General features: G+C 40.3%; 2 protein-coding genes across 2 annotated transcripts in view; both read left to right on the top strand.

Annotated features, from left to right (window-relative positions):
• The window catches only part of HBS1L (HBS1 like translational GTPase), a 65,470-nt gene extending 58,609 nt beyond the window's left edge, over positions 1-6,861 (top strand). The window contains exons 14-18 of the mRNA XM_052784424.1: positions 917-1,007; positions 2,603-2,711; positions 3,331-3,431; positions 4,379-4,523; positions 6,217-6,861. Coding sequence (XP_052640384.1) covers positions 917-1,007; positions 2,603-2,711; positions 3,331-3,431; positions 4,379-4,523; positions 6,217-6,228 — 458 coding nt within the window. The 3' untranslated portion in view covers positions 6,229-6,861. The remainder of the gene's footprint in view (positions 1-916; positions 1,008-2,602; positions 2,712-3,330; positions 3,432-4,378; positions 4,524-6,216) is intronic.
• Positions 6,862-9,192: 2,331 nt separating this feature from the next.
• On the top strand, positions 9,193-20,280 carry ALDH8A1 (aldehyde dehydrogenase 8 family member A1). Its single transcript, XM_052784422.1, has 7 exons — positions 9,193-9,475; positions 13,582-13,729; positions 14,060-14,215; positions 15,588-15,737; positions 16,395-16,651; positions 17,460-17,621; positions 19,058-20,280. The coding sequence occupies exons 1-7, from the start codon at positions 9,338-9,340 to the stop codon at positions 19,508-19,510; spliced, it is 1,464 nt and encodes a 487-aa protein (XP_052640382.1). The 5' UTR covers positions 9,193-9,337; the 3' UTR covers positions 19,511-20,280.
• The last annotated feature ends 347 nt before the right edge of the window (positions 20,281-20,627 follow it).

The following is a 20,627-nucleotide window of genomic DNA, read 5'->3' as shown; positions in this document are numbered from 1 at the left end:
ATTTTATGTAAAGAAGAGATAACTTAATTTGTCATACAATACTTACTAAAGGTAGTGTGCACATTAGAATTCCAGTTTTTCATTTCAAAAGGCTGGTTCACTTATTCTATGAGAATGACATGTACATGTGAAATAATGATCAACACTGCTTAAAAAACAGTACTTAACATGCTTGTAGTTGAATGATGCTTTCTGGCATGTTTTTGAGAAGTAGTTTTGGGAACAGATTTTCAAATCAATAAATACAATCTGTAGCAAAATAGGACTAGATCCTATAAATGTGTGCAGTAGTTATAAATAAGTGAGGGTTTTTTCTTTCATCATTGGTGTCTACCAGAAACCTCAGAATGTTAAGTCAGGAGCAATTATTTTTGTCCTCGCCCACGAGCCAGGTTATCTTTTAAAGCAATTAAAATGCATCAAAATCAGAATAAAATTACTTTTAAAGATGCTTTCTAATAGATGCGATGTCATGAACGAAAGGCAGCAGTTACGCTTTTTTATGAAAGAGTCAGCAAACCCACTTAAGGTAAATGAAAGTTGACATAGTACCATTAAAGTATATGAAGGATGCGGTCTAGGGTGTGCGTGTGCCTCAAAGGATGGGTGGGGCAGATACGGAGATATTAGTACTACGGCATTTTCAGGACTGCGTCATCTGTGCCAGGTCCCCTCCTCTGGCTTAAATAAAGCCATGTTACTGTGCAGGGTGGGGTGAGAGAATAGTGTGTCCTCACCAAGGGGGAAAAAAAGCTTCCTCAGGCTTCTCAGTTAAAAAGCTTTTACTCTCAACCCATTCATACTGAAAATTGATGAGTAATGGTTGATGAAGCACAAATGGCCCAAACAGAGCTGTTTGTTTGTAGCTCGGAACCTAGGTACTTCACTGTGAGGTTCTGTTTTTACTCATTTCCAGGAATCACACTGCACGATGAACCAGTTGATTGGGCTGCAGCAGGAGATCACGTTAGTCTCACTTTGACCGGCATGGATATCATCAAAATCAAGTGAGCAAAACTGGGTTTCAGTCTAAGTAACGGTTTGTTTTTAATGAAAAGCTTTATAACTATTACACTTAACAATCAGCAGTTTACTTGAAGAATGATGTGGCTACCAGGATATTTAAAACCGAAGTGATGCATATCACCTGGCTTGCATGTACAAACGTTGGAAACATCTGCTACATGTACAACGGCAACCTCAGAAGAATACTGTTAGTTTTCATACTTTGCCCTAGTGCTGACACTGGTAACCTTCAAAGCCTTTTCCTTATGACTTGTCCTTGGATATTTTAATTGCTGAATTAAGTAAATCCCTCTTGCTAAATAAAAGATTTTTGAAGAGCTTATTGAATCATAAAGAATTCTAATAAAACACATCCAAACAACTGCCATTGCGTACCAATAAGTAAATCTGGACAAGTGGAACTGATGGAAACCGTTCATTCAACACATTTAACTGCTTGTAACGTTTGTTTTGGTAAATGTTTGCTGACCCTTTTTTGGGGGGTCCAATACATTCAGTGAGACACAGCAAATCTTTGTGTCTCTTTTAGTCTATAGGTTTCATGCTAAGCATTAGCCTCAAGCTTTTAGGTGTCGGTTGTTGTTCGGGCTAGAAAATTGGATCTGTAATTTGTTCAGCTTTTTTACATTCCAGTTGGACTTCAGACAGCAAACTTTCAAGCTACTGTTTGAAAAACTCCTTGCACTGGTAGTTTTGCAAACTTATGCTCTGCTTTTAAGGGAAAAGTACAGGCTTTTCTGTATTGCCATTTCATAATGGGGTGTGATTCTCTGTGGTAAATGGGGGATGAAAAAGTCTTGTTCTACTTGTTGAATGAAGACTTGAGTCAATTCGTTACCTTGATGTCATTCATCTTCTGGAGATATGTTAGACTTGTCAAGAAAAGGTATGAAGTTTGAAGTCCTCTTGATATTGGTGAAATTTGATTACATCTGTTAGAAACATTTAATCATGCTGTTTGTTCTCTTCAGTCATATTTTTGAGTGGGATTAATTTTCTTTTCATTTTAGATGGCTAAAACTAGCCACTGTGAAAAAGCTGTGTCTAGTCTACCTTATTGACTTGTAAAAAGCAGCAGCTTTCTTGTGACTCCATGTAGGGTTTTTTGGAAATGAGTTCTGCTGAGAGCTTAAGTTTTGAGAGTCCTGATGATGATATTCCCTTATCCACAAAATAGTTGAGTTACAGGCAGCAGCACTGCAATTTTGGGCACCCTGCAGTATTTTATGCTATTGATCTGAAACAATTAATCTCTGAATGAAAGTCTAATTCTTCAAAGTACCTACGCACAGGAAGCAGTGACATTTTTAGAAACTGATTAGCAATGGACGTAGTTGTTCGCTGAACTAGACAGACCTCTTCATGCATACCCGCAAAATACTGTAGACATCGTCTAGGAATTAATTTCATTACAAGCTTTAATACAGTGTTCCTGATTTCTTTTTTTTCCTACAGGTTATATTGAAGTGGTGGTGACTTTGCTTTGCTTGTCTTAAATATTTATATTTTTCCAGTGCAGTGATTAACATTTGTATGTCAAGATATATATATCAGTTTCTTTTGCTCTCTCTTGTAGTGTTGGCTCTGTATTTTGTGATCCCAAGGAACCCATTAAAGTTTGCACTCGTTTCAGAGCTCGGGTTCTCATCTTCAATACTGAGGTTCCAATCACTAAAGGATTTCCTGTAAGTCTCTCTGAAAGTTCTGTGTTCATTACAGGTTGTTCAGGGCTTTTCCTCTCCATGTTTGACCCCCCTGAATATGAGAGGCATTTAGCATCCAGAAGTGGTTCTGTCTCTCCAGAGGAAACGGATTCTTCTGTAATTTGAAGAGGATGTAAGGGGCTACTGTGGGTGCTTATGCATATTCTTACTGGCTTTTAATACATAGCTGAGCCATTTCAGAGAACATGAGTTCCACCACAGTCAGGCTAAGCTGTCCTTTAGAAAGCTCACGCCTTGCAGGTGTATAATGATGCACTTAGTTGTAAGATACCTTTTAGAATAAATAAAATATCAGTTCATGCTACAGAACTGCACTGAAGTGGCAAAAGCAAAACACTTAAAAATGAAAAAATGTACTTATGATGAATTAATACATGACCTTTGTGTCATATCTGTAGAGATTACAAAGTTTAGGAACTAGGAACATTTACTGAATGTGAGGCAGAGATTCCTGTGAGAGAAGTTTTGTTAGCATTTGTTTAAAAAAATCAGTCTTAAATGAAGTTGATGTTTTTGAGTATTAACACCTAGGATTTCTGATTATTGTAGAATGTTTAATAACTGAAAAAAATATTTTTAGGTGCTTTTACACTATCAAACCGTAAGTGAACCTGCTACTATTAGAAGGCTGTTGAGTGTCCTGCACAAAAGCACTGGTGAAGTGACAAAGAAAAAACCTAAGTAAGTGTTTTGAATAGTTAATAATTACTCAAGAAGTGGGCTGACTTTTGATTAATATACAGTGTATCAAGCAGGTTCTATTATGAAGCAATATTGTGTTTGTAAGAATATGCTTTCATTGTTTTAGTTGGTTTCATGTTTAGATTTTAGAGTGCTTTACAAAGTGAAAAACCTTCTGCCCACTTGATAAATGCGGAGCACCTGAGAAGTAAAATGACTTGCATAAGGTCACTTGCAGTATTGGGAGTGAATTCTAGATCACCAGCCCTGCACCTTAAAGGATTTTTTTTATTTTTTTTATTTTTTTTTTTTACATTATCTCTCTCTCTTCTTCCTGTAATAGCATAGGATCCTTGGTATAATTCTGGAGATGGGCTACTGTCTAAAATAAACTCAACTAGACAGTGGGGCAGAGAAAAAGAGATTTAGGAAGTCTTCCCATACAAGTTAAACTGTGGGAAACATCCCTCTAGTTATTTAAATCTGTATTTGGGTAGAAATGCTATTTGATACATACAACGTTATCAGAATAATCCTTTTCCAGAAATTGCATGGCTGAAACTGTTGCTGAAAGGTAATGGGAAGAAAAATCATGACTTCTACAGAGCAATGAATTGGCTCTTTAGTTGTTGGGTTTGAAACAAGACTTGATTTCTACTAGACATGAAAAAACAGGTATTAATGAGATAATTAACTTCAAAACAATTTGCTAAATGTTGTGGTGGGTGCCCTTCTCTAGAAGTTTTTAAAGAAAACTCAGATATCTTTTTAAAAGTATGCTCCAGGCAAATGAGTTTTCGGTCTGGTGGCTTGGGTTATACTTGACATCAAGCTTGGTCATTATACTTTTGGCTTTTTAAGTTGATTTTTTCCATTTATTCACCATTCTCTTTTTCATTTATGCATGCATATATTTATAATAGAGTTTTCTGGTTATTTACCTGCAGGTTCTTGACTAAGGGACAGAATGCTGAAATAGAACTACAAACTCAAAGACCTGTTGCTTTAGAGTTGTATAAAGATTTTAAAGAGCTTGGGAGATTTATGTTACGCTACAGTGGTTCCACTATTGCTGCAGGAGTTGTCACAGAGGTATGGCATTTTTGTAACAAACTTTCTGTACTGTAAAGGAACGGTGTTAACTTTCACATAGCATTTAGTTTTATGGTTAAGACCCGTTTTACACCCTTTGGCCTAAAAAGTGAATTTTTTCTGCTGAAAAAGAGACAGCGCTTCAGCAAGATGTGAGGAAAACGTGCTACGGTTCTGTTCAATTTATTAGGAGCAAAAATTACTCTCTTCAGAATTTTTGAATATTGTGCATTTTTTTCCCCTCTCTTGAGTTAAAAAATAACCCTTCACTATTTTAACATACATCAGTCTTTCTGAAATCTAATTGCCTGTATAAATATACTGGAAGTATTTTGTAAATAAGAAGTGCTGGCCATTTTTACTTGTCGTGGTTTAACCCCAGCCAGCAATTAAGCGCCACGCAGCCGCTCACTCATTCCCACCCCCCACCCAGTGGGATGGGGGAGAAAATCGGGAAAAAGAAGCAAAACCCGTGGGTTGAGATAAGAACGGTTTAATAGAACAGAAAAGAAGAAACTAATAATGATAATGATAACACTAATAAAATGACAACAGCAATAATGAAAGGATTGGAATGTACAAATGATGCGCAGTACAATTGCTCACCACCCGCCGACCGACACCCAGCTAGTCCCTGAGTGGTGATTCCCCGCCCCTACTTCCCAGTTCCTATACTAGATGGGACGTCCTATGGTATGGAATACCCTGTTGGCCAGTTTGGGTCAGGTGCCCTGGCTGTGTCCCCTCCCAGCTTCTTGTGCCCCTCCAGCTTTCTCGCTGGCTGGGCATAAGAAGCTGAAAAATCCTTGACATTAGTCTAACCACTACTGAGCAACAACTGAAAACTTCAGTGTTATCAACATTCTTCACATACTGAACTCAAAACATAGCACAGTATCAGCTACTAGGAAGACAGTTAACTCTATCCCAGCTGAAACCAGGACATTACTGTGGCTAGTTTGGGTCCCAGATCTTTTTCTGTTAGCGTTAAAGACCATTGTACATTTGATTCTTACCGATGCCTATAGACATTTTCTGATCCTGTGTAAGTGAGAGGAAGCAAAGGCTGTGGGCTAAATAGAAATGTTTTGCCTTCTATTAGGAGCAAAAAATATGAGTGTCCCTCTATCTGTCACTTTAAAAAATCTTGCTATGATTCATGGATTAGAATTTAAGTTCTAATTCTAGGGCTGAGGGAGGGAAATTTAGTCACATTAACCAAGTTCTGGTACTGAGACTTAAAGCTGAGTCATTTAATGTCAAAACATGGAACTAGAGCGTGAGAATTTGTGGCTTCTCCCTGTGTGCGTAGGAATGATGTGCTAGGTCTGTTAGAGGCTCTGTGCCTTATGGAGCTTTAATGCTCTTTACAATCTGTCTGGTCTTAAATAGGATCCAGAGTCAGGGCTTTAATCTTGCACCTGTTTTTCATTAAATTTAACTTGAAGTGAATGGGGTCCTATTTAGATCTGTGATGCCCAATGTTTGTAGAATTGGGGACTAAATAACTCTTTGATTGTTATTTGGGAATTACTATTTTAGTACTTGTGATCTTGTTCCAGAGAATTTCAGAGCAAAAGGAATTATTTTTTCCACAGCTAATTATGTCACGTTGAAAAAAACTGTGATTGTTTTACATTGAGTACTTCATTTTTCACCATAGGGGTTTTTTTCCATTTGCTTATATTTTTAGATTAAAGAATGATAGTGGTCATTCTTCCACTGTCCAACCAAAATGCAGTCAGGTATCCAAACTTCCGTTTAAGAATCCAGTTACTTCAGTTGAAGGAACAAGTGCAATTAATTGGGAAGATGATGACAAAAGTTAAATCGTGCGAGACATCTGGGGAGCCGTTCATGACTCTCTCCCGCTGCAGAACAAGATGCCAACTGACAAGGAACTGCTAATATTGCACTTCTTGATCTCAAGAATCTCATGTGGAGTTTAGCCCTTAGAGAGCTTGGTGGAAAAACCTTAGAAAGTTGAATTGGAGAAAAAGATGATGAATCATCATGAAACAAACTCCTTACTTCCAGACATAAATTGTTTACATATTTTCTTTGATTTGCTTTTCTGCTGCACATTAATTCAGTAAAGTAACTTTATTGGTCTAATATATTTTTAGGTTTGAGTTGAATGCATATTCAGGGAAAAAAAGAACTATTTACTTTGGTTTCAAGAGAATGGCATGTAGTATTATCCCAGGATTGTTTTCCCTGTCCCAAAATTTATTTAAAAAAAGTTTTCTTTTGCTGTGTAGTGGAAGCTGTGCCAACATTGGCTAATTTTATTTTTTAAACTGTAAGAATAATAAAATAACTTTGAGCATAATTTTGTCTCCTTCATCGTTTGTTATTTAAACACTTCTAAATTGTGTTAAATCATTCTTTACTTTCCATAACTCAGAAGTTTCAGAGTAAACTTATGAGTTAAAATGCGAAACTGGCATGCAACTTGTCTTTCTGTGGAAATAATTTCAGTTTTTCTCATGTTACTCAGTGCAGCTACTGTGCATACACATCTCTCTCATCCAGACTTGGTGCTCTTTTGAACAAAAGCTGGCAGTTTAATCTTGGGATGTATGCTAAAGCCAGACTGTTTTGCTTACTCAAGCCTGTAACTCCTTCCCACTTTTCAGGAATAGGGCAGGTGGAACCTCCCAACTGAAGAGAGGGTCCTTCTGCCGCCTCCAGCTTAAGCTCAGGACAGACACACTTTACTACAACCTGGAAGATGTTTTTTCAATAGGAAGTGTGAGAGGACCTCACGTATTTCAGGACCTGTACGTGAGTGCGGGGTGGAGACAACTCTGACCATAGTTAGTAGTGTGGGGGAGGAACTAAAGTACTCGCTCCAGAGCATCGAGCATCAGTCACTGGAGTTAACTGAAGTAAAGCTGTGCCCTGTGTAGTAAAGAACACAAAAAGCCTATGATCATTATTTAGTGCAAAGTCATGTACAGTCCATATCTACTCTTCCCACATGCTTTTTTTGGTAGGTAACTTTTTTTGCACTTACATGCTTTAGCCACAATTCAGCAGATACCTGCAGTTGACCACATAGATAAATTGTACTGTTGACTGCATGCACATTTGTAGAGGTACCAGCAATGCTTTATGTGGAAGTGACTTTTGTAAAAAGCCTACGAATCTGAAATATCTGAAAACTGTTATTGCTAAAACTGAAGCTTATGAATTATCACTATTTGTTATGACTTTTTATAGTCCAGAAATCACATTTAAATACTTAGCAGTTTCAACATGCCAGACCTGAAGGTTTCAGTGCACTTGTTGGGATTCCAGAGATTCATAATGCCAGGCTCCTGCATTGAACCTGTTCCACTTGAACTTGCCTTCAAACCTTGAAAATGTTTAGGTTGCTTTTAAGTCAGGGGACAGCTGAAGTGCTACAGGCAGAAGAATGTGTCTTCAGTTTTAAGACTTCAGTAAATTCCTTGCTGTTTGTGGACAAGGAAGTGTGATACGGGATGAACCTCCGATAACCCTTCTCACACATGGTTGCATTAAATTTTGAGACTCGGTATTCTGTGGCTACAGAAAAGCTACTGCATGCTTTCCCAGTTTGTAGCTTGGGAGAGCCAGAGGTATTACCTAATCCAGTTTCAACATGACTGCACTACCCTTCAGCGCTGACTTGAACTGTGCCCAGAGGCGCCAGTTGGTTAATATATAAATGATCTGTTGTTGTGCAAGAAAAACATACCACTTCTATTCGATCCAACTACGTTTGCATATTGGTCCACAAGAAATTTGATGGCTTGGCAGTGGTCTAGGGTGCAAAAACTTTCTAAACTGCTGATTGAGATATTCACAATCTCCTGGTGACAACATACTGCTCTCCAATATGGGTGTAGTGTTTTGAATATTTCTGGAGTGCAAGGAGGTGGCATGCAATCTTAGAGCAGTTTGATAATCTAAGCATTCTCTATTGGAGAAAAATGTCTTTTACACAGCTCTTGCCAGGCAGTTTGGGTTCTTGGGAAGTGAAAGAAAAACCTAATTATATGTAACAGGCTTCTCTGTAGTAAGGTGGCTTCCACTGGAATATCTATGGAAGGGAAAGCATGAAAGCTTATGTCTTGCTTCTTTTTTTAAAAACTGGATTTCCAACCACATACAATAGAGTGTAGTGGGTAGGATTGTGCTTCTCAACTGTTTTAAATTGAAGGGCCATTCAGCTGCTTGTATAGTTCGATGCTTGGGGATATTGGTGGAAAAAAGAGAGTTTCTTATGTTTAAAATCTTTTCCTTTCGCAGAAGCATTGTTTTTGGGGTTACGAGGAAAAGCGTTGATGATGACAAAGCAGTGAATGTGAGCTGCAGACATGCTAGTCCAAGTGTCTTTTCTCTGTGTCTGCTGATGGTAAGGAGCAGGTCCCTGGCTAAATGTTTGGGTCTTGAATTATTTTGTATAGTTGTTGCAAAATGCCTTCAGACTGTAGCTTGAAAAACTGGTATAGGGAGAAGTTTCCCTGTCAAACCATTCTTTCCTCCCCTTCCTCAGTACTTTATTTCCTATAGACAGAGAGGAGCTGTTTTCTAACAACTGATCCTGCCTCCCTGCTTCAATTCCTAGAAAAGAACCAAGTGTCACAGAAATACTAATTTTTTTTCTCCCCTTTCCTCTTTTCTGCTGTTGTTGCCAGGGTTCATTCCCACTTGAGAGCGAGCAGTGCAGGGAAGACAGGGAGAGAGGGGGAGGAGTTCAGACTCACTGTGCAAATACATACAGACCTACTAATCTAAGTTGGTGCCTCATAGAAGAAAATCACAGATGAAGCAAGCGGCTAACAATGGCTCATCCAAAGGCTCTCTTAGTGCTGGAAAACTTTATAGGAGGCAAATTTGTTCCTTGTTCCTCCTACATAGACTCCTATAATCCATCCACCGGAGATGTCTATTGCAGGGTGCCAGACAGTGGCAAAGAAGAGGTGAGTACTACCCAAATGTATGAAGAAGTGAAAACGGTAAATGCACATAACACTAATATTTTGAGTGGGAGAGGCTGAAGGTGAGAGAACAGAAAAGCAATGAAGACATTAATGCTTAAATGAATAAGTTCTTCGTTGTATTGTAGCACTGTGTAATCTATTGCTGTGGCAGCGAATACTGTTATTTTTTTACATTTTGCTATTAGAAAGTTACAGGCTGGATCCTAGGCTGGTGTAAATCAACAAAGCTTCAGTAACTTCAGTGGAGCTCCTTCAGCTCACATGGGAGATGTCTTGTACATAAGTTAACAATAATGCTCAGACTGGCTCTAAGTATAAACAATCAAAGGGTTTATTGATCTCTTTTGTAAATAAACTTAGAGGCACTGTATACAACTAAATTTCTCCCTTAGTGTCTTGATGATCTGCAGTTGTCATTTAAAAGGATTTTTGGCTTGCTTACTCTTCCCTGAAGATGGTAAAAAGCTTCCAGACCTTGTTTTGGTATTAGCAGTTGGATATTAAGAGGAGAGGATGAAGTGGTTGCGATGAGTTTATGCTTCCTTATAACGTAGCCTGTCCTCTGCATCAATGTAATGTTTCTTAGTCCTGTTCTTTCTAGTGGGATGAATGTTTCCTGGTACCTTATAAATGTTCAGGTATGGATAGGCAATGTGACATTCATCTGGGGAGCTGCAGTTTCATTGATGCTACTTTATAAAGGACCTACATGTGTGCATCCAACATAGTGTTTCAGATTTACTGAAGAGAAAAATGACTGGAAAAGCTTGGATAATGCAAAGGGCTTGGCAAATATTGACAAGTACTGTACGGTATTTTCAAAACATTTTTTAAAAGAAACTGCTACTGTGTGTGGCTCTTCACTTGTATTTCAGTCCCATTGATGTCTTTTCTCTTTGCTTCTCTCAGCAGAAACCTTTGCACTGTAATTTCAACTGGGTAAATATTTGCTGGATGCTGATGACCAAGGGTTAAAGAGTAACAGTTTGGGTTTGCTAGAATACATCTGTGTAAGTTCATTCCAACCCTAATTATGCCTGGAAAGACTTCTCTTTGATGTGCAGGTGCAAATCTTCCTGTTTATTCATTTGCAAAATCATTAAGACAAGAGAGATGTGAGAATGCCAGAAAAGCCTAACAAAAGTAGGCTGCTGGCCATTCTGGAGATACAGTTCGAGTATTCTAAAGAGCAATGGGTTTTCTTGTTCAGTTTCTGAGTTAGTGGTTGTGCATAGCAGTGGGAACCCACTTTAAACACCTGTGAAGTTGGCGAATGCTTTACTTCTGCCTTCAGACAACTATACAAGAAGGTTGGGCTCTGCAGAGTTGGAATCCGCTGGTGACTGATGGAATATGCTGCAGGGGAAAATGCAATCACGAAGTACTTAGAGGGTATCTAGAGATATCAAAATAAGCATCTAGACCCAGGTCCAACAAAGAACTTGGGATGCTGGTTTCTAGCAAGGCTCAATGTCCAGCTGGATTTTTTTCTTGGTTAATTTTAGTGAAAGGTTAGAAGGCAGAACAGAGGCAGACAGCAAATCTGTTGCTGACCCTGGAATTTAACACCAGGTCAGCTGCAGTGGCCATTTGAGTGAGTTTCTGCTAAAAACACCGAATGGTTTTTTTCAGGGGTTAATTTGTCCCCCCAGCTAGATGTCTTAAATTCCAAGTAGCAGCACCAAAGCAAGCTGAACAGATGCCCTGTATCTCCAAAAGACAGGCTGGTAAGAGCTAATTAGTCCTGGAAGTACCTGCTTAAAAAAATCTCTCTTCAAAGAACATTGCTCCTGCACATCATCCCCTGGGAAAGTTAATATCATGTCCTGAGGGCAGTTTTGGGTATTTTGATACCAACCTTTTACAATACGTCTGGATCATGTGTTCTTTCTCTGTGCCTGTCTTGTGCAGAAGAGGAAAGCAGAAGGAAGTGTTTCAGACGCACGAGTTCATAGTTGAATTCTTATGCGTGTTTTCTTTGTGGCTCGGCTTTCTTTGCTGCTTATGGCTAGTCAAACTAAGTAACTGTTTAACCTTTGTATGGTCTCTTACTTCTGTACAATTCTCTCTCCTTTTTTTCCTCTTGCTTTTTTTTAAATCAATCTACTGCCACTTCATTCCTTCCTTTGCTGATTTTCTCTTTTGCTGCCTGTGAAAATGCAACATCTTCCTTCTTCTAAACCCGCTGGAGCGTTAAAAATGCAGATAGCCTTAACTTCACACCAGCCCTCCCTCTCTTGAAGCACACAGCACCTTGTGGAAAGCACTGCAGAGGAGAGGACAGATGAGAAGCAGCACCACAATGGCACCTAATGACAGGAGGGTGGAAGAACAAGTTAATTAGTAAGGGTGGTATGGTTTCACAGAGGGTGAGCCTTTTCAGGGTAGCATGCCATCCGCACCTGACTCAAGAAGCTGCAGTTCCCCTTTCCCAGGCCTCCTTTGGCCCTGCTCCAGCTGTTTGGTGGCCGACAGCCTGCTGCTGTTGGCACCTGAGCAGTAGGTTGTTGAACTACAGTCGAAAGTCTGAGCTTGGCCAGTGATCCGTGTGACCTGCGTGACTTGGTTTATTCCCACCCTGGCCTCCGTACCAGTATCATTCCCACCCTCAAACTCTGGTCCTTATTTTTAGGGAGACTATAAATTTTGATGTGCATGGGGGGGGGAGGATTTCCAACCGCTTGAATTTTTGTGCCCTCATTAGTAAAACATCATTGGAGTGCCTGTAAATTATTTTGTGATGGTTTTTATAAAACCCATCACAATCTGAAGGAACAGATCTGGAACTCAGTTTTGTGGAATTGATGGGAAGGAGTCTTCAGTGACTGCATGGGAACCAGCAATGTGGCAACATTAGGAGAGGTCAGAATTATCTGATTAATCTTACATCAGCATCCCCCTAGTTATTGACTTGGGCAGATTTCCAAAAGCTGAAGAAATTTGTGAGCAAAAATGATGGGAAACTAAGACAGCTTTGGGTAAACGCCCACCTTGATGCGTATGTTAGACATTGGAAGCAATTAAGAAGTGATACATAGGAAGCAAAAATTAGGAAATAGGGCAGAAAATTAAAATATGGAAGGATGTTGGTAAACTTCTTTAGACTGGTAAACAACATTGAGAAGGAACTGCTTATAAATCAATAGATGCAGGTAACTTTCATTTAAGAGCCCAGAGGAAATGACTGATGGAAGAGAGCATGTTTTGAGGAATCTTAATCCTTTGAAGCCTACTCTGCTTCAGAAAAGTGCTGGTATTCTGCCACTATTCAGAAAGGTCAGGCTGCAGGACCGTGCAGTAGTTATGCACATCTCGGGCAAAATACTGGCAAGACTGGTATGCACCTATATGAAATGCATATAATGATCTTTCATATCTGTAGACTTCGTTAGGTACCTTATGAGAGAACTGACTAAATCCCCAGAGTTTTAGAAAGGAGCTAATTTTTTTTTTTTTAATGTGAGGGCGTTAATGAGTTTCTAGCCATGATCAGGTAAGATTAAAAATTTTCTCTGAGTGTCTATTCTGTAAATGTATTCTTAGTCCTTGCATGAACCAGCTGGGGGAAAGGGAAGAGGAAATCGAAGGCTAGCAGGGCATACAGTCTGTTCCTTCCCCAACCCCTTACTTTCATCATTTCCTGGTGTGGCTGAAGTCCCGTGTTGCAAGGACTGTGGACATTTAGACTGAGGCTGCATGTGCTCTGCAAATTTGCTTGTACTTTCCCCCATGAGAAAAAAAGATTCTGCATGAGTTGGGCCAGTGGCACTTGCTGGCACCAGTTGACTGGTCTGGCATTTTCTCCAGGCCTGGAGGGTTGCCCACAAGTTGTGGAATGTAGAGAAAAGCAAGAGTTAAAGTGGAATAGAGTATGAAGAAAAGAAACTGCCTTGAGTTATGAGGTGGTGTCTTGAGAACACAAAAATGGAGAAGCTGTCAATAGTCACAACTCTTCAGAAGTGAAGTCTTCCCAATGATGTGATCTGGATTATTAGCCTCTCAAATATGAGTTAATCTGCTGATTGTTTGATATTCTTTCTAAGGCCTTCCATTAATATTCACCATCCCTCTTTTGCTTTTTTTAGGTGGAAGCTGCTGTCAAATCTGCCAAAGCTGCCTTCCCAATTTGGTCCTCAAAAAGTCCATTGGAAAGATCTCAGATCCTGAACAAATTGGCAGACCTGATTGAACATGACCTGGAAGCATTTGCACAAGCAGAGTCAAAGGATCAGGGTAAAAACTGGAACTGTTCATCTCAAATATAGAGTGTCTTGCTGAATATTGAAACCTTGATGTGCTTGAACTTTGCACAAGTTGCTGATTTTGGATTCCTGCAGCATTATTGCTGTTCAGAATTGCTGACTTTGACTTCGGTTGTAGATATTTGGAATGCAATACTACAGGGGAGCTGTTGTTATTGATTATGGTTGCACTGTGCCGTGGATTACCTGGGCGCAGGACAAAACACATTCCCCCAAAAACATGCAAATCAGCTTTCAGAGCAGAGTTTAAAGCACTGTTTCTGCCCATGATAACACAGCAGTGTGCTTGGTTTTGTTTCAGGAAAAACTATTACATTTGCTAGAACAGTGGACATCCCTCGGGCTGTGTACAACTTCCGATTCTTTGCCTCTTCTATCCTTCATCACACAACAGAGTGCACCGAGATGGCAACCATGGGCTGCGTGCACTACACCTCGAGGGCACCTGTAGGAGTTGGTATGATGCTCCTGAAATGCTGAAAAGCTTGGCAGATTGTCTGCCTCAGTAGTGGCTCAACAAAGAAAGAGGATTTTTCAAAAGCATTTGTCGTCTCTGGATCATGTGCTAAACGTGACTAGTCTGCTTAAGCATGAGCAACTTTATGTAAAATCAGTTATGCTACTTCATGGTAAAAAGAATGCTTACATGCCTTAAAAAGCCTCTGTTTTAACCTGGTAGCTCTCACCCTCAAAACCTCTCATGTTTCGTACGTGCATGTCTGTGTGGGTAAATAAGTATTACTGCTGTGGGTCAGGGAGGCGTTTGGAAGCATGCAGCTGCTGCTCCTGCAGCTCCAGGGAGAGCTGGATCCTCCTCGCCTTTGGAGAAGCAGTAGTAGCTTGCAACGTGACATTTCAGCCTGTGACTGGAATGCACACGGGTAGCTAAAGCGCTTTTAGCTGGGGAATTGCTGAACTCAGCCACTAGATGCTGCTGGTGCTTCAGAAATAAAGTGGCTGTGCTGACTTGAGGAGTAATGGAGTCGTGATGATTCCATTATTAGGTGTTTTATCTCAATATGTATGAATGTTTCACATTCACACTTGAATTATTTAAAAAATAAAATTGGCTAACCTAGAGGACCTATTTAAAAGTTTTTGTGAGCAGTGGAGAACATAAGTATTGCTGGAAAAGGCACTCCTTGCATCTGTTCTATCAAACAGTGAGAAATCCTGTGACTTCTGTGAGCAATCATAGCTAACAATTACAGATTGTTTTTCACTATTTCCTCTAAATATGTAAGGTGAAAGTATTCCTAAAGGCAATTACTGAAAAAATTCTGGTCTTTCAGCAATTCATGGAAGCATCAGTTCTTACACTGATAAATTTGGCACTCATAAGTTAAGCTAAAATGTATCAGGAAAATATGCACTGTATGTTATGCACGCTATTTTTTGTATTAAAATTGGGGGAAAAAAAGTTCTAAAGAGCAAAAGAAAGCAAGAGTGATCTGAGCTAACACACATTAATTTGCTGTTGGCTAACACAGCATGTTACCACAGACCAGTTGATGTACATAGTTTTTATGGCTAACCTTGTGTCAATGTTCCTAGAAAACACTGAAAAGCTGCTGTGAATATAAGCTTCTGCCCTGAAGAAGCAGCAAAACTTATTCAGAGAGTTCGGCTGATCACCTTTAGGATCATTTGTGTAAATCTTTTAAAATCATCTGCCTCTGAGAAATGTTTCTAGCTGCAAATTTGTTGAACAATAGTCTGGAAATAAAAGCCATAGCCAAATTCCCTTAATAAATCTGAATTGGTGTATAACTGCTTGAGATTGTCTCCTAGCAGACTGAACTCCTGTCTTTTGTGGTTTCGTTTTGTAGCTGGTTTAATCAGTCCCTGGAATTTGCCACTGTATTTGTTGACCTGGAAAATAGCTCCTGCTATCGCATGTGGAAATACTGTGGTTGCCAAGCCAAGTGAGATGACATCTGTCACAGCTTGGATGATGTGCAAGCTCTTGGAGAAAGCAGGTAAGTCCTGTAGTATGCTAAGGAGGGAGAGTGGGATGGGAATGCTTGCCTGTGCACCATATTTTTTGTTGCAGAAATCAGAAAGTGCTCAAAGAATTTGGGAAAACTGTTTGCTGTAGCTGAATGTTGCACTGGAGAACAAAAAGCTCTCCCTGTCCTCATAATATCCCATCTCCCCACCCCAGCTATTGCTCATTTTTTTTTTTCACTATCTCCTCATGAAAATTCTTCCTGTGCCTCCTTTCCCTCTCCTGCGCTCCACTTAGAGGTGATGTAAGTCTGTGGTGCCAGCAGAGGAACCATGAGTGCATAAGAGAGTGCGAATCAGCTCTCGGTTGCTGTGTCGTGGCTGTATTTGGTGCACTATTAAGAAACACTGGGAGGACAACTGCTTTTTCCCTGAATGACTGAACACTGAGTCTCTGATGATGGGTGTCAGGCAAGCTTGACTGATCAGTGGAATTGGTTTTATCTCTTAACCCATGACTCCCAGAGTTATTAAACATCATGCATTTCAGCTAGTACTTAAGTTAAGGGTTGGTCTCTGTCATGCTAGAGCTACTGGTAATTTTCTAACTTCAGAGATAAAACACAGTGAAGTGAAACTGGCAGAGCAAGGGAAAGGGTACGATGACCGCGTGCCTTTCTTCCCATCAGGAGTACCCCATGGGGTGGTGAACATCGTGTTTGGAACAGGCACCAAGGCCGGAGAAGCCCTTATCTGCCATCCTGATGTGCCTCTGATCTCCTTCACGGGAAGCACGCTGACAGCCCAGCGGATCACAGAGAAAAGTGCTCCGCACTGCAAACGGCTTTCGCTGGAACTGGGAGGCAAAAACCCCGCAATCATCTTCGATGATGCCGACTTGACACAGTGCATCCCCACGACCCTGAGGTCCAGCTTTGCCAACCAGGTCCCTCCCACCTCTGTAGCATATAAACCCTGTTATGTGTCTGCGAGTGTGTGTGTGTGTGTACGTGCATGTACCTTTGGATGCAAATCCTAAATTGTCAAGGTCTGTTTCAAGATTCTCTGTTGTAGGCAAACTGTAAATAGAAAAATATGAAAAAAATTTCATTATTCCATAAGCAGGGAAACAAAATTATAAAGGGCTCTTCCTAGTACTCTCCATCAGAAAATAACAAGGTGTCATTATCCCTTTCAAAATAGTTATATTGCTTATCCTTCCAGAAAGCAGCTGTTTTAAATCCAACCCTGCAAATAAGTGGGAAGCTTGCTGATTTTCTGGAATTAAATTAGGAGACTCCCCCCAGAATTCTATCAATGTTCCTCTTCCCTCATCACCACCCTTAGGAGAGATCACCAAAGCCATGAAACTGTATCAGGGCAAATGTTCAGAAAAATAGCTTGGTATCAGAAAGGGATTATCAGGAAATGAAGACAGAGATAATTCAGAATTGGAAATCACTTTTCCTATGAAAAATGCTGGAGAAGACAGGGTGCAATTAATGAAAAAACAAATTTATTTGCATTAGTAAGTGACTGTGCCATCCTGTTATTGCTGTTTTGTCTTTTTCTTCTCTTTTCCTTTTTAATCTGGGAAAAATCCTACTTTGTAGTGTTGGTGAATGTAGTTTGTACTCCTGAGGATGCAGGGACGCAAGCCTCGTTCTGGGATGTGACTCTTATTAATACTCATCAATAGTACAATGTAATCTGAACTAATACTGTTGTTTTTCTTGTTTGTTTCTTTTTGGTAGGGTGAGATCTGTCTCTGCACCTCCAGGATCTTTGTTCAGAGGGGCATATACAGTGAGTTTTTGAAGAGGTTTGTGGCAGAAGCGAAGAAGTGGAAGGTTGGGAACCCCTCAGATCCTACAGTCGACGTGGGAGCACTAATAAGTAAAGAGCATCTAGAAAAGGTGATGTTATGTGGAGTTTACATGGTCTCATCTCATCTTTTAGAGGGCTATGAAAGGTGATTTCAGAGGTGTATGGAAAGGACCATGTCCTCTCCAAGATTAGCTCTGAGGGATGATGATTCAAAGCCATTATTATGAGGTATCTTTTTGATAAGGTTTCTGTGGCCTGTGGCCTGGGATCACGTGATTACTCCAGAAAAATCAACTCCATGGGGAAAATAACTTCAAATGACAAACAATATTTTTTTCCCATTTGAAGTGAAATAATTCAAAATGTGTAAATCTAAATCCTGAGTTTATACTAAGCAATCCTACAGTTCAGCAATATTTTCATGGATTTTTAATATTGCATTTGCTGAGATCACTTATTTGCCTAATAAGGCAACGTTAACAAGGTAAAAGTTTTATTTTTAAATCACTCTTTGGCAAATTCTGGGGAGTACAAGACCAGTTTGCTAGGACTGCTTGCAGTAATTTGAATTGGGTATATGCAGAGGGAAGCTGAGTTGGTGCACAGTTAAACATAGTCTGCTTTAGTGGCTTATATGAAATGAATTTTTGTGGTGTCAGAGTTCAGGAGAGCAGATGCTCACGTCCCAAAACTGTCTGACACAATCAGCATAAGCAAGAAGCAGACCGAAAACCACAGAGAGAGAAAGCCAAACCTTTGTCATGCTCCCTGACGCCTCAGCAGTTTCTCCAGGCCTGTTCAGTAGAGCGGCAGAAACACCCACTTCCCAAGGTCCTCGGTCTGTGGCACCACAGAGGACTTCCAAGTCTAACCTACCAAGGTGGTTGAAAGAAGAAAAAGAGAAAGAAGGCCCGGTGGTATCTCTGTGGTGTTTCTACAGGGAGAGAAACCAGGCAATGATTTCAGAACAGCAGAAGTAGATCTATAGCATGTCCTATGTGTTCAAGGTAGCATACGATAGCAGCAGCCATGGAAACAGCTTTAATTATTTATTGATGAGATTTTCTGCAGCATTCATGGCTTTGTCATCCTAGTGGCATGTAAACATTTAACAAGCCTGCCTGTGAGGTAGGAAAATATTACTGATCCCTTTGAGTAAATGAGTGAACCGTGGCATGGAATATGTGGCAAACTGCCCAAGGTCCTGGAAGAAGACAGGGAGGCTCTGGAACCACTTGTGTTTTCACCAGGGGCCCTACCCTTTTGAGAATACTTAGCAAGAAGGGCCACTGGTGTTGCCTGGAGAGAGAGAAAGATTGTTTTACAGCAAGAAATACCCAGCCTTACTTTTACAGAAACATAACAACAAAAGCTAGGGAATGACCTCTGTTGTTGGGAGGGAAGTAAAGGCAGTGTGAGCCAGTTGGAGATATTCAGGGGCTCCTGTTGATGTGTCCAGACCGGAGAGGTGGACCCTCAGGATTTGGTGTCCTTTAGCAGTGATGTTTTCCTGCTGCTTCCCCAGGTAAGGAGCTATGTTAAGAAAGCCCAAGCTGAAGGAGCCAGAGTCCTCTGCGGAGAGGGAGTGGATTCCTTGGCTCTCCCAACTGGCAACCAGAAAGGCTATTTCATGTTGCCCACAGTTATTGCCGAAGTCAAGGACGAATCTTGTTGCATGCAAGAAGAGATCTTTGGTCCTGTGACATGTGTGGTAGCATTTGATACAGAAGAAGAAGTGATCGAAAGAGCCAACAATGTGAAATACGGCCTGGCAGCCACTGTGTGGTCCAGCAATGTGGGACGCGTTCATCGGGTGGCACAAAGACTACAGGCTGGATTGGTGTGGACCAACTGCTGGCTCGTTAGAGATCTGAACTTGCCATTTGGTGGGATGAAAGCCTCAGGCATAGGAAGAGAGGGAGCAAAGGATTCCTACGAGTTCTTCACTGAAGTCAAAACTATCACAATAAAGCACTGACATATGTCAACAGAAGTATTTTAGGGTAAAATAAATGACAGTAATTTGTCTTACTGTAAATGACTTTCTGGAACACAGGCTGCTATTGTGGCCATCTTTTTCTTGAGTTTTGGTCAAGTAATATCAATGACAGCTGAAAATAGTCATCCCAAATGCTCATGTTGAATTTAGCCTTTCATGTTAAATGAGAAGATCAGTGTGGACTCCACAACCATCCCAGCCCAAGCCAGATGACTTGCTTATCTTATGGATCCTAAAGCTTTTTGAGTATTCCCGTCTCAAAAATCTGTCCCTCCAAGGCAGATTGTGGAAAGGGTGATGTATGACTGTACCTGTGGTTGGTGAATTACCTTGAGGGACAAAGTGGCAAGCACGTTTTCAGGCTGATACTGTAATGGGAATCAGCCTGTTTCCACTACAAGCACTACGTTCCACATACCAATCTGTATTGCACTTCACTGATATAAGACAAGGACTAGTGCTACAGCACACTAAACGCCTAAAGCGGTACCTTTAATCTATTAAGTGGTATTAAACCATACGGTCATGAAATTCTCATGATACACAGAGACAATAAACGTTTTAGTTATAACCTGTTTTATGGTATGCAGCTGAATCATCCTAACACTTGTTCTCTAACTATTTTGAAATTACAGCCTTTTGTCACTTCTAGGCCTCAGTGATGGTGTTTTTCACATGCCTGCACAAAGATTTGGCTACATCACAGACAGTGTCATTCTTCATTAATAAAGACTGGAAGTGACTCCTAAGAGGACTAACTGTTGGAAATCCTTGTCACCAAAATGTAATACCACTGGCAACTTTCCCTCATTCATTTACAGAGCTTTTTTTTTTTTAAATTGGGTATCTCACAAACTTGTTCACATTCCACAGAAAGAGAAATAAAGTTGGATACACATTTCTTCCCCTCTGAGATGGGTATGTTGCTACTGAATTTTTACAGCGGTCCTTCATGATTTGTTTTTCAAGCTTTGAGCTGAATTCCACAGTAAACAAAGCTGCACGGAATTTCATGAATGCCTGTATTCTGAGAAGAGCTAATGAGTCATTGAGATATTTTTTCAGGGCTGTTGAGGGAAAAAAGCACCTCTAAAAT

Source organism: Harpia harpyja, chromosome 4, assembly GCF_026419915.1.
Source record: "Harpia harpyja isolate bHarHar1 chromosome 4, bHarHar1 primary haplotype, whole genome shotgun sequence".
Classification (NCBI taxonomy): domain Eukaryota; kingdom Metazoa; phylum Chordata; class Aves; order Accipitriformes; family Accipitridae; genus Harpia; species Harpia harpyja.
The sequence above is the reverse complement of the archived record's forward strand: the minus strand, read 5'-3'. Positions and strand labels throughout refer to the sequence as shown.

What these genes read in the sequence shown, in the direction of transcription:
- ALDH8A1 (XM_052784422.1), top strand. Translation starts at nt 9,338, where the DNA reads ATGGCTCATCCAAAGGCTCTCTTAGTGCTGGAAAACTTTATAGGAGGC. An exon ending in CAAGCTCTTGGAGAAAGCAG is followed by an intron (nt 15,738 to 16,394) that starts GTAAGTCCTGTA and finishes TCTTCCCATCAG; the next exon opens with GAGTACCCCATGGGGTGGTG. An exon ending in GGTCCAGCTTTGCCAACCAG is followed by an intron (nt 16,652 to 17,459) that starts GTCCCTCCCACC and finishes TCTTTTTGGTAG; the next exon opens with GGTGAGATCTGTCTCTGCAC.